Consider the following 12,199-nt stretch of genomic DNA (forward strand, 5'->3'; position numbering starts at 1 on the left):
GGGGGGGAGAATGAGAGAGAAAGGGAAGTCAAAGGTAACAATGGCAACATTGAGATCTGCTAATTTTGTCTTGGGTCAAACCTACAATGGCTAGGGGCTATGGAACCAGCATCACAGATGGTCCCACTGAAAGCCTTAGCAGCCCCAGAGGACATCACAGAACATCTCTGAGAACAGCGCCTGGCTTGTGGCAGGACCTGCTGGAAAGCACTGTTACTCATTTGCTGTGACGTTAGGTTGCCCTAGTCATTCATTCATTCATTCATTCGTTAATTCCATAAGTATTTATTGACGGTCTGCTATCTGCTAAGTACTGTTTTAGGAGCATGGGATATTTCAGTGAACACAAGATCCTTGTCCTTATAAAGTTTACAATACATAGACAATATGTAAATTCCAACTAACCTAGAAAGTGAAAGGTGTAAAAGAAGAAAAAGTAAAGAGGGGCTAAGACCTGAGAATGAAAACTGGGTATGGAGGGGGTGGGTTGATGTCTTGTCAAGGTGGATTGGGTCAGCCTCCTTGATGAGGTTACTTTGGATCAAAGACTTGAAGAAGGTGAGGTGTGCCGCATCCAAGTGAATCATATAGACATCCGGATAAAGCACATTCCTGGCAAAACACACACTGTTGTATTATGGGTAAAGGGAAATTATGTCTACAATTTACTCTCACACAGTTCAGAAAAAATAAATTATAGGGACACATAGATATAGATACACAATATGCATGTGTATTCACACTTGTATAAATATACATGTACACAGAGAAAAAGAAAGATACAAATAGTATCAAAATGTTAATATTTGTGGAATCTGGGTGAAGGGTATATATTATTTTTAGAAATTTTCTGTATGAATTTTCACTTTTTTTTTTAAAGATTTTGTTTATTTATTTGACAGAGAGAGAGAGAGAGATCACAAGTAGGCAGAGAGAGAGAGGAAGGGAACCAGGCTCCCCGTCTAGCAGAGAGCCCGATGTGGGGCTCGATCCGAGGACCCTGGGATCATGACCTGAGCCGAAGGCAGAGGCTTTAACCCACTGAGCCACCCAGGTGCCCCTCTGTATGAATTTTCAAAATAAAATAATGTTTTGAAGAATTTCTATTTTTTTTTCTTTTAAAGATTTCATTTTATTTATTTGCCTGAGAGAGAGAGAGAGAGCAGCAGAGGGAGAGAGAAGCAGGATCCCCGCTGAGCAGGGAGCCTGGTGGGGACTCAATCCCAGGACCTTGGGATCATAACCTGAGGCAAAGGCAGATGCTGAACTGACTGAGGCACCCAGGAGCCCTAAAGGATTTATATTCTTAAAAAAGAAGAAGAAAAGCATTCTAGGCAGAAGGAGCAGCCTGTGGGAGGATCCTAAGGCAAGACTGCCTGAAGGGCACCCCGCTGGTTTTGTCAGTGGCGCGCCTGACTCTTGATCTCCGGGTTGTGAGTTCAAGCTTCATGCTGGGTGTAGAGATTACTTAAAAATAACTTAATTACTTTAAAAAAAAAAAAAGAGAGAGAGAGTGCCTGAATGTGTGAAGTGAACAGAGTACCCACAAAGGGAGAAAGGGAGTACATTGGTGGTTTTTTACTGGCCTAGGATGCATCCCTCTTCTTTAGGTAACAACACCCTATTTTTCCTTTGGGGAAGTACCCCCTCCCCACTCTCCTTCCATATTGATCCCATCTCCTATCTGGGGGAGAGGGGTAGCTATAGACCCAGGCCCGGCCAATCAGAGACAGGGCTGAGGAGACAGTCCTGGGGTCCAGGGCCGGTGGTGGGGTAAGAGCCCACCTGGGGAGGAAACCAGTCCTGAGGAAGGCAGAGCTGAGACCCAAAGCAAAGTCTGAACCTGAACGTTTTGCCCTCCAGTGGCTTCCGTACGTGAGGCAAAAAGAAATTCACTTTTTGCTTGAGCTGGTGTGAGTGGGATTTTTTTCTTACTCTGAACCAAAAAAATGTGTTGACTGCTCCCAGGTGTCGGGGACAGCCTCTCTGAGGAAAGGACATTTATGCAGGGACCTGGAGAATGAGCAGCAGTGGGGCAGGTGAAGAGGTGGGGAAAGTGTTCCAGGCAGAGGGACCAGCAAACACGAAGGCACCAGGAAAGGAATGGGCGAAGTGGCTTGGAGGAGCTATGGGACAGTGGCCATGGTGGTGGCAGGGAGAGTGAGGAGCTGGGCAGAGAGGAGGCTGGAGCTGGGTCCCTCACAGAGGGCCCCGCAGGTGTTGTCAAGGATCAGGGACTTGATCCCACTAGCAACAGAGAAATCTGACCCTGACTTAATTTGCATTTTGACATTATTTGCATTTTAATAACATGCTGGGGGCTGTGTGGGGACTAGATTGACAGGAGGGAAGAGTAGTACAGGGGGATTACTTGGAAAATTATTGCAGACCTCCAGGCTAGAGATGACGAGCACGATTCAGAGTCAGGGCAGTGGGCAGTACAGAGACTGGATGGCTTTTGGGGCAGCTAGGCTCCCAAGACGGCCCTGAGGAACCAGCCTCATCCCACACTGAATCTGGGACAGCTCCATGACCCACTTTAGCCGAGAGAATGCAGAGGAAGTGACACTGTGCCTTTCAAGGGCAAGAAGCCTGGTGTCCATGTCATCAAGGACTGTTATACCTCTGTGAAGGAGGCTACCCAAAGGATCCAGGGTCTATCCCAGACTCGAGGTGTGAGTAGAAGCCTCTGGCTCCCTCTAGAGTAGATTCCATTGACCCTGACTCTGACCTATCACCCGAGCACAGTCTCCATGTCTCTGATTGGTGCGTTCACTGGAGGCCTAAGGATGTGGGGATGTTTAGTCAGTAGTGGGGGAGGGGAACAGAGCGCCCTGAAGTATGACATGGCTGCCTGGTTCCACTCTGCCTGGGGGTGAGTGAGCAGTTTTCCAGAGGAGAACATGACCACTACGGTAATTTAGAAAGAGGCCCAGCTTGGGTCACGCTGGCATGACTCAGTGCTCAGCACATGGGCCTCAGTTCCAATTTCTTGGGAAATGGAATGGAATTCTACCACCCACCCACTCACACTGGGCTGACTCTCCCTGAGCCTCTGACCCCTGGTGGGTGTCCCTTAGCCCATGTCCCCAGACAAAGCTCCCTGTGGAGCTGTTTCTCCCACCCTGCCCCAGCAGGGTCCTTCTGATACATTTCCAGATTTTCTCCTCTGACCTCCTGCACCCCTGGCTCCAGGTAATAACATTAATTGCTACCTCTTAGAATGCGTTTGTGAATGTATGTGCCAGGCACTAGGCAAAAGCTTTTACATCCTTGTGAATTCCTTACACCCATTCTAGGAGGTAGGCATGCTTGTGTCCAGTTCACAGACAAATAAAGGGAGGGTTCACGCAGGATAAGTAAGTTTGCCAAGGTCACACAGCCAGGAAGTGGACTGAAGCTTATCCACCCCTGAAATGTGTTCTCTTGTTATCTAGAGATGGTACAACCGTTCAGCCCAGGATGGTTTTTGCCCCATTCTACCGCTGGGGATGAGAACCTGATGCCCTTCTTTCAAGAGTATTCAGCTTTGACCTCTTTGCAGGCTGTGCCTCAAGTTCACTGAAGCAGGTGTTCTCAAAGTGTGGTCCCTGGGCCAGCAGCCTCAGCATGCCCTGGGAACTTGTCAGAAATGCATATTGTCAAGCCTTCCTCTGACTTTCCGAATCTGAAACTCTGGGGCAAAGCTGAGGCATCTGCTCCCATCTGAGAGCTGCTGGAGAAGGTGGGAGAGGCCACAGCATTTTCCATCCCCTCCCGGTGTCTCCAGGGACGGCAGCTGGAGATAGAATTTTCCCCTGAGTAGTTTTTATTTGGTTGTTGTTGTTTTCCTATCACATTTGTCAGAAATGACTCAGATCCGGCTTAAGAGAGGGTGTGTGAATTCCCTAATTGTCACACACTATTACTATTTTTTCACATTTCTGTTCAGCTTGAAAGAGAGTGAAAATAAACATAAAGAGATTCAAACTACCAAACTCAGCATCTCAGCACCTCATTTGTCTAGGGAAGGGGTGTGATGATAATCCCACAGGCAGTCACCACACTCGAACCTCGCCTCCTCAGTGCCTCGTCCTGGGCCTCTGTCCCACCTGCCTCTGTGTCAGGGGATACGGACACCTCACTCATAACTAGAATTCTGGGTTCCCACGGGTGGGGGCCAAGGTCTGCTCCCACATGACCCTGGGCTACATGGTTCCAATTTCCTCACTGTAGAGCTTTGAGGTGGAGTCCAGACTCTGCCATCTGCCTACTGTGTGGTCTTGGGAAAATCACTAGGCCTCTCTGGGTTTCAAATTCCTCCACTGTGAAATGAGAGTAATAATTCTCACTTTGCAGGCTTGTTGTGAGGATGGAGGAAATGTATGTAGCCTGGTGGTGCCTCACGCTCGTTTTGGGACCTTGAGATTAGCCTCTCCTTCGTGTTGCCTCCCCTCTAATACCAACGGCACACATCAGGCGGCTGTGAGGTTAGGGGTTATATCCATCTTACAACAAGGCCACGTGATGGCAAGTACTCTGGCCATGTTATTATTAATGCATACTACCGTGCCTGGGGCTGGTAGTACGCTCAATCCATGGTGGCTACTGGTATTACTGGTTTCCATCCCGAAATTGAAGACAGCTCTGCTCTTGCGATGCTGAAGGCTGCTTCCAGCTTCTGGTTGCTTCAAAGTCTCCATCTCACTGATGCCTCCTGGGAATTTGCCGTTCGTGCCCTTTCTGCCAGGTCAGCTTGTGTCTGACTCTCAGTTCCAGCCTCTCTTGGGTCTCCTGTCATTTGCTCTTGACCTGGTCTTCACCTTCTTTGTTCTGGCTTCCTGCCCCATTCCCAGGGCCTGTCTTATAGGCATCAAGTTTGCCAGACCAGAGTTAAGTCCCAGCTCTATTACTCACTAGTTGTTTGACCTTAGACAAAGGATTTAACCCCAATTTTCTCATTTGTAAAATGGGACTAATAGGGACCCCTGGGCGGTCCAGTCAGCTAAGTATCTGCCTTTGGCTCAGGTCATGATCCCAGGGTCCTGGGATCCAGTCCATCAGGCTCCCTGCTCAGCCGGGGGGAGCCTGTGTCTCCCTCTTCCTCTGCCTCTCCCCTTACCCTTCTTCCCTGCTGGTATTCTACCTCTTGCTCTGTCTCTCTTAAATAAATAAAATATTTTTTCTTAAAAAATATTTTATTTATTTATTTATTTGAGAGAGAGAGAGGGAGAAAGAGAGAGTTAGAGAGTGAGCATGGGGCGGAGGGGCAGAGAGAGAAGCAGACGCCGCGCTGAGCAGGGAGCCCAATGTGGGACTCCATCCTAGGACTCTGGGATCACGACCTGAGTCGAAGGCAGACACTTAATCTACTGAGCCACCTAGGTGCCCGAAATAAATAAAATCTTATTATTATTTTTTAAATGAAATCTTTTTTTAAAAAAAGAAAGAAAATAAGGTCTTTACATAGGTAAATCAAGTTAAAATGAGGTCATTTGGGTGGGTCCTCACCCAATATGACTGGAGTCCTTATTAAAACGGGAAATTTGGACACAGAATCAGATACAGACACAGGAAGATTGGTGTGAAGAAGCACAGTGAGAAGACAGTCATGCGAGCAGGGGAAGAGTCTCCCCTAGGACCATCAGAGAGAGAGCACGGCACGGCTGACACCTTGATTTGGGACTTCCAGCCTCCAGAACTGTGACAACAAATGTCGGTTGTCTTAAGCCACCCAGTCTTTGGTACTTTGGTACAGCAGCCCTAGGAAGTTAACAAATGTGCAATTTGGTGATGGAGACTGGAGCGAGCTTTCCTGGTGACCGCACCATCCAGTGCTTGTCCTTAATGTTGGGAACAATCACAGGGAGATGGGCACCGATCAGTTGGTCTTACTGGTTAAATGTTAGCTCTGGGAATGCTCCTGCAGCCATTTTGGGCCATGAAGCCAGAAGCCAGGAGATGAGGATGGCAGAGTTAGAAGAGGGGAGGAGCCTTGGTTCCTGATGACCTTGTGGAGCTGCCACACCAGGCTTGACTGCCCACCTCCAACATTGTATAGCAGAACCGACCTGTGTTTGTTCATGGTCTCGTGAAAAATTTTTAAAAGATTTTATTTATTTATTTGTCAGGAAGAGAGAGAGAGTGAGCACAAGCAGGGGGAGCAGCAGGCAGAGGGAGAAGCAGTCTCCTTGCTGAGCAGGGACCCCACCCCCCCACCAATGCTAAACTTGATCCCAGGACTCTGGGATCATGTCCTGAGCTAAAAGGCAGATGCTTAACTGACTGAGCCACCCAGATGTCCCGCTTTGGGAGTTTTGTCCTCTTATTTTCCTCAGCCAAGCCTAAATTGAACTGATGTCCAATCCTGTGAAGCATTGGGAACCCTGAATGAAATGATGAACCAGAAAGTATTTTGTAAACTCTCCAGTTCTCGACACATGTAAGGCATTTTTATTTCTGCTGTGGTTGTGACTATAATTATGATTGGTTTAGGAGGAATGGGTTGAAATTGACTGACATGATCCTGGCCAGAGAAGAGAGGCTCTTTGTCCTGCTTCAGCAACATGTTTCTGAGGGCTGTGCAGGGATAATAGCGGTACAGGAGCCTGGCAGAAGAGGAGCGACCAGCCTCTCATCCGGATGCCAGCAGGATGATTGGGTGATGTTTGGTGACCTGGGGCCCAAATGCTCAGGCACTGGTTGGCAGGAAAGCATAAAGGCTGAATTGGGACGGATGGGTTTAAATCCGGGCTCCCCCTTTACTCGTGATGTAACCCTGGGCAGGTTACCGAACTTCTCTGAGTTTTCAGATTCGTCATCTATAAAATGCGAACAATTATAGCCCCTATGACATAGGGTTGTCATGGAGATTCAGTGACATCACATACCCAGGAGGGAAAAAGATAAATCTACAGCTTATTTGTATCCAGCCCAGGGATACAGATTTTTCTGCTCTGACTACTAACCCGTGACAAATTACAAATGGATAGGGTGGATTCGGGCTTGTTCCTTCTTACCTTTTTTGGTTCATTCAGTAAGAAGACTGAATGGGCCCACTGTGTACTTAACTATGTACCAGGTGATGACAAGAGCTAGTGAGGCAGACTTAGACCATGGCATCCAAATACAGCCAGCTCAATGAATAATTAAAACAAAATAGAGCCAGTTTGTTGGAGTGTCCATACCTTTCTTTTGCTGTCATCTTTTCTTGAGGGCTCCTTTTGAGGTTTCTGCCATAGCTACCTTGGATGCTTAGTCTCAGGAAGACCTCAGTCACGAATTCATCTTATGGTGCAAATGACTACAAATCTCTCAAAGCAGAGACTTGCAAGGACCTGCCGATGACCCATCCTGTCAAGAGGACTGCCCCTGAAAGGCTGCTGCAATGCATAGAGAGCAAGACAGTTCCAGGCAGAAGGGCCTAGAGAACTCACTCAGTCTGAACCCTCTCGGTTCACAGTGGGGAAACCAAGCTAGGCAGAGGGAACCTTGGTCGAAGCAGAATGACCCAACCAAGGACACTCAGCAGTCATGTGGTCAGGCTGAGTAGGGAGCAGAAAATGGCTCTTCCATACTCCCACGGTCTACACCATATGTATGCTGAGTGCCTTCCAATTAGGTTGTGCATGATGCCCTAGGGAGGTACTGAGGCAGGACAAGAAGTGCCTCTGGCTTTCAAGAAGCCTACAGCCCGGCAGAGAACATAAACACGTATGTTGGACCAAAGAGCCCTTTGGCCCCACGGATTTGAAATGCTGCCCCCATTACCTATCAGATTCTACAATCTGCATGAGACTGTTCTAGACTCTCTTCTGTTCTGCTGTCTCTTCCTGCACAGCAGCACGTTTTAAAGACTATAGCTTATAAAATATTTTGATATCTGGTCTCTTAGACCAGTCCTTTCTTTTTCTTTTCTTTTCTTTTCTTTTCTTCTTTTCTTTTCCTTTCTTTCCTTACCTTTCCTTTTCTTTTCCTTCCTTCCTTCCTTCCTTTCTTCCTTCCTTCCTTCCTTCTTAAGAATGTCCTGGCTATGCTTGTACAATCACTGTTTCAGATGGACTTTTGAAGCAGTTTTTGAATAACACAGATACTGAATCGTCTTTGGCACTCTTGTTTACAGCAGGCACTGGATACTTTTTGAGGAGTCAGGTCCTCATTTCCTGCCCTTGGGAGATCACACAATAGTTGGGAAGTGTAACCAAGCAAGAAGTGTAAAGCAACAATAGGATTCTCATGCTCTGGGTAACAAGAGCCAGATGAGTGAGGAGTGCACACAGATATAACCGCTGTGAGTTCCATTGTCCCTCCAGCCAAGGAAAGTCATGGACGCTCAACAGGGAAGGTCACATTATACTGTACTTTGATAGGTGAGCAGGAGTTTGTCAGGTGTAGAAGAGAAAAAAAAAATGCATTGAGTTGAGAGGAAGTCAGAGAATGCATCTTGGAGGAGACATTTTATTTGAAAGTGAGTAGGAGTTTGCCAGATTCAGAAGGTGGGATGAAGGGAGAGATTGCCCTGAACTGGGAAAGTCACGTTTTTGAAGACATTTTAGCTGGGTTTTGAGTTGGAAGAATCAGAGAAGATGCTGGGAGAGGTAATTAAGGATTTTATTAGAAAAGTAACACAAGGAGATGACTTTGACCTAGGCTTTGAGGGATGAAATGAGGAGATCACCAAGAGGAGAAGAGAGAGGCACCCGCGAGAGGAGGTAGAGAAGATTTCCCAGAGCAAATAGAAAACCTCCTGGCTTCCTGCCCGCTCGCTAAGATCCATGATCCAGGACCTAAGCTTCCCAGCGTGTAGGCGCTCCAGATGCTGAGGTGGCGGCTCTGCAGTTCCCACTTCCCAGTGTGGGGTAGCTGTGCAGCCCGCCGGGCTGGCAGGATTGAAGCTTACTCAGGTTTGCGGAGCAGGGTGGCAGAGGGGAATGCTTTATGTCGGAATCGACCAATGGGATGGCGGCACCCGGTTGCCCGGGCTACGGAGGGGGCCGAGCGGGGCGGGGCCTGGGCGTCAGGGGCGGGGCCTGGGCGGGGCTTATATAAGCAGGCGGCGGGGGCAGGCGGGGCGTGGGGTCGGTGGCTGCTGGGCGGGCGGGGCGCAGGCCGCGGGGCCCGAGCCGGGGGGAGCGGGCGAGCGGAGGCGCCGAGGATCCGATTCATTCGCTGGGGAGACCTATGGGCCGAAGCCGTGTAAATGCGTTTTAAGGCGAGTGCGGGGAGTGGCTCGGGGAGCCTCCGGGGGCGGACGCCCTCGGCTCCAGTGCTGACCTGCCCCCGGCCCCCTTGCCTCCTCTCAGCAGGGGCCTCGGCTCCGCAACTGCCACTCCTCCTTGGGGTGTTGCACAAGTTTCGAGGTCACCGGCGACCCCCCCTAGCAGCGCGCCTGGCTCTGGCCCCCGCGAAGGAGGACGGGGCTTGGTAAGGTGATGTGGGGGGCGGGTCCTTGGCCCTGCACTCGGGAGGGCTCACCCGGGCAGAACCTCAGCCTACGGTTCCCGCCCGGGAGCCCGCGACCCCTACCCACCATGTGGCCCCATGCACGCTTAGAATCCTGGCACGTCAGGACCTGCCCGCCAGCTACCCCCCCCCCCCCATTTACAAACGGTGAAACTGAGGCTCGGAGAGGGGACAAGGCATAGCCAAGGTCACGGAGCTGAGGGGGGACTCGAATCTAATCTCCTGTTCTAGGGCTGAGACTCCTTAGTGTGGCCACCCCCAGTCTCTTTAGTTGGGCGTGGTCAAAACTGGGGGTCCCCTGAAAACTTCCCCACCCGAGCTTCTAGGCTTTCCTACTCCCTCTCCTTCTTTCCCTTTTTGCTAAAACCCGATTTTCATAACTGGAAAGGATCTCTAAAATGATCCATCCGTTTTGCAGATGGGAAAACTGAGGCTCGGAGAGGCAGTGACATCTAGGCATGTTATGCCTTGTCCCAATCCAGGATTCCTGATCGTCCCCACCCGTCCCAGGGGGCCTAAGCTCTCCAGGCTTGAGCTGGCGGAGGGGTGTGACAGGACTGGGGCCCCGGCTTGGGGAGGTCAGAGGGGCAGTGGAGGGCAGCCCTCCAGCGAGCCCCCTCACTTTACTCTGTCTTCCCCTGCAGTGTGTTGCATACTTTCTAAGGCAGCGGGGCTGCGGGGCAGCAGCTCCATCCAGCCCAACGGCTCCTCCTCCTCGGCATGGCTGGCTACTTGAGTGAAACAGACTTTGTGATGGTGGAGGAGGGCTTCAGCACCCGAGACCTGTTGGAGGAGCTCACTCTGGGGGCCTCACAGGCCACTGCGGTGAGGGACGGGGAGTTGGGGTGGGTCTCTTATTCCCCATGCAGGCCCAGCTGCCTTTCCTGGAAGGACACCTTGGGTCCTCATCTTCCTTCATATTTGACATTCAGTCTTTGCTGTTGGCCCGAGATGGGCTCATTTGACCCCTATTTCCTTGTTTTTGCCCCAAACTTTGTCCTTCCTGCCTGCCCTCCCCTGATGAACAGCACCACCACCATCTACCCCGCCCTCTAGGTCAGAAACCTGGGAGTCTGGCTTGCCCCCCTCCCCAGGGCACCACCAAGCTCATTAAACCACCAGCCCGCCCCAGGGTGCTCTGCTGGGCCCTGGCTTTGTAGTTCAGACCTCATCTCTCTAGGGGCCCACTAACCTCCTCCCTGCCTCCTCTCACTAGCTACCCCCCAACCCGATCACAGCCATGCTCAAACTCAGAATTGGCGGGCGGTCCCCAACTGCTTGCAAAGTTAAGCCAGAGTTCTGCCTTCGGAGCCCCGCACCCGCCCGGCTTTGCCCAGAGTGGATCATGCTTGATCCCAGCCGAACCACTGCTGCTTCCTGATGATGCCGTGTGCTGTTATCGCCCCTCGGCCCAGGCTGTTCTCTCTGCCTGGAATGCCTTTCTCCCAGCCTGTCTCACTCTTACCTATTTCCGTCCTTCCTCATTACTCATCAGTGTCACTTTGTCCTAATCTCCTGGGCCGATTTTGTATTTCCTTTTCTCTGTGGCCTCCACCGCGTTGTGGAGAAGCTCTGGGAGAACATTTATTGAATGGACCTGTCATCGCTCAGAGGGTTGGTTGCCTTCAAGACCCAAGCGCCTTCGGGGCCAGAGCCCTGTCTGGTCACCTGTGTCCCTTAGCATCACGTCAGACACCAAGTGGGCTTCAGTAAAAAAGTGTAGCGTAAAAGGGAAACTGAGTTCCAATGAGGGTTGAAGTAAATGCTTTCTCACCCGGAGCCTCGTACAGGTTTTGCCCTCAACAAATCTGTGGTGACCCGTTGCTCAGAGGCAGGGGTCGCAGTGTAGGTGGGACTCATGCAAGGCTTCAGCGGGCGCCTACGTATGGAAAGCCACGGGCTGCAGGCCATAGCTTTGGCCTGCAAAGAATCTATCTTTTTCTGGAGAAAACGAATGTATATACAGCCCTGATACTTTGAAAGCATGTGTTACATGCAGCGAGAGCCCTAAAGGCAGAGTGGCGTTGTTGTTTCGGGGGAGGTAGCCTGTGAGGGGAACCTTGAAGGTAGACTGGGAATTTGCCAGATCCGAGTGGGGACAAGGGTATTATTCTGCGCCAAGGACATGATGGGAACGAGAGCTTGGAAGGTGTGGAGCTGGGGCTGGAGCTGCAGTGAGGGGAGGAGGGGACTTGAGCCAGATCACAGAACCCCCAATGCAGTTGGCCTTCTATGCAGAGACCAGTAGAGGTAGAGCTGGGTGGCTTGGTGGCCAGAGTGAGGCCTGGGTCAGGTTCTCCGGGGAGGATAGCAGATGGTATGCACCAGGAGGGAGCTAAGCAGGGGGGGTCTCACATTCACTCTTCTCATGCAGGGTGACGTTGCTGCCTTCTTCGTGGCCGACCTGGGTGCTGTGGTGAGGAAGCACTTTTGCTTCCTGAAGTGCCTGCCCCGAGTCCGGCCTTTTTACACAGTCAAGTGCAACAGCAGCCCAGGTGTGCTGAAGGTCCTGGCTGAGCTGGGGCTGGGCTTCAGCTGTGCCAACAAGGTGAGCCCCTATACTCCCGCTCTCCCTTACTGACCCTCGCTGCCTGCTCAGCACACAGGAGGCTGGGGTGCTGCCATTGGCCCCTACCCCCTGGGACAGGCCACCCACTTGGAAGAAGGCTTGAAGGGATGAGGGAGGAAGAAACAAGCGTGGAAGTTCTCAATGGGAACCCCTGTGTGTGTGTGTGTGTGTGTGTGTGTGTGTGTGTGT

The 12,199-nt window shown here is 50.9% G+C and overlaps 1 protein-coding gene across 2 annotated transcripts in view; it reads left to right on the top strand.

The window, feature by feature from the left end:
- The first annotated feature begins 9,198 nt into the window (after nucleotides 1-9,198).
- AZIN2 (antizyme inhibitor 2) overlaps nucleotides 9,199-12,199 on the top strand; it is a 35,571-nt gene continuing 32,570 nt past the window's right edge. The window contains exons 1-3 of one of the 2 annotated variants that reach the window (XM_032877138.1): nucleotides 9,199-9,407; nucleotides 10,086-10,266; nucleotides 11,816-11,989. In XM_032877138.1, coding sequence (XP_032733029.1) covers nucleotides 10,162-10,266; nucleotides 11,816-11,989 — 279 coding nt within the window. In that variant the 5' untranslated portion in view covers nucleotides 9,199-9,407; nucleotides 10,086-10,161. The remainder of the gene's footprint in view (nucleotides 9,408-10,085; nucleotides 10,267-11,815; nucleotides 11,990-12,199) is intronic. The other variant, XM_032877137.1, reaches the window with a different exon arrangement.

Source organism: Lontra canadensis, unplaced genomic scaffold (genome assembly GCF_010015895.1).
Source record: "Lontra canadensis isolate GAN:19392208 unplaced genomic scaffold, GSC_riverotter_1.0 scaffold60, whole genome shotgun sequence".
Lineage (NCBI taxonomy): Eukaryota > Metazoa > Chordata > Mammalia > Carnivora > Mustelidae > Lontra > Lontra canadensis.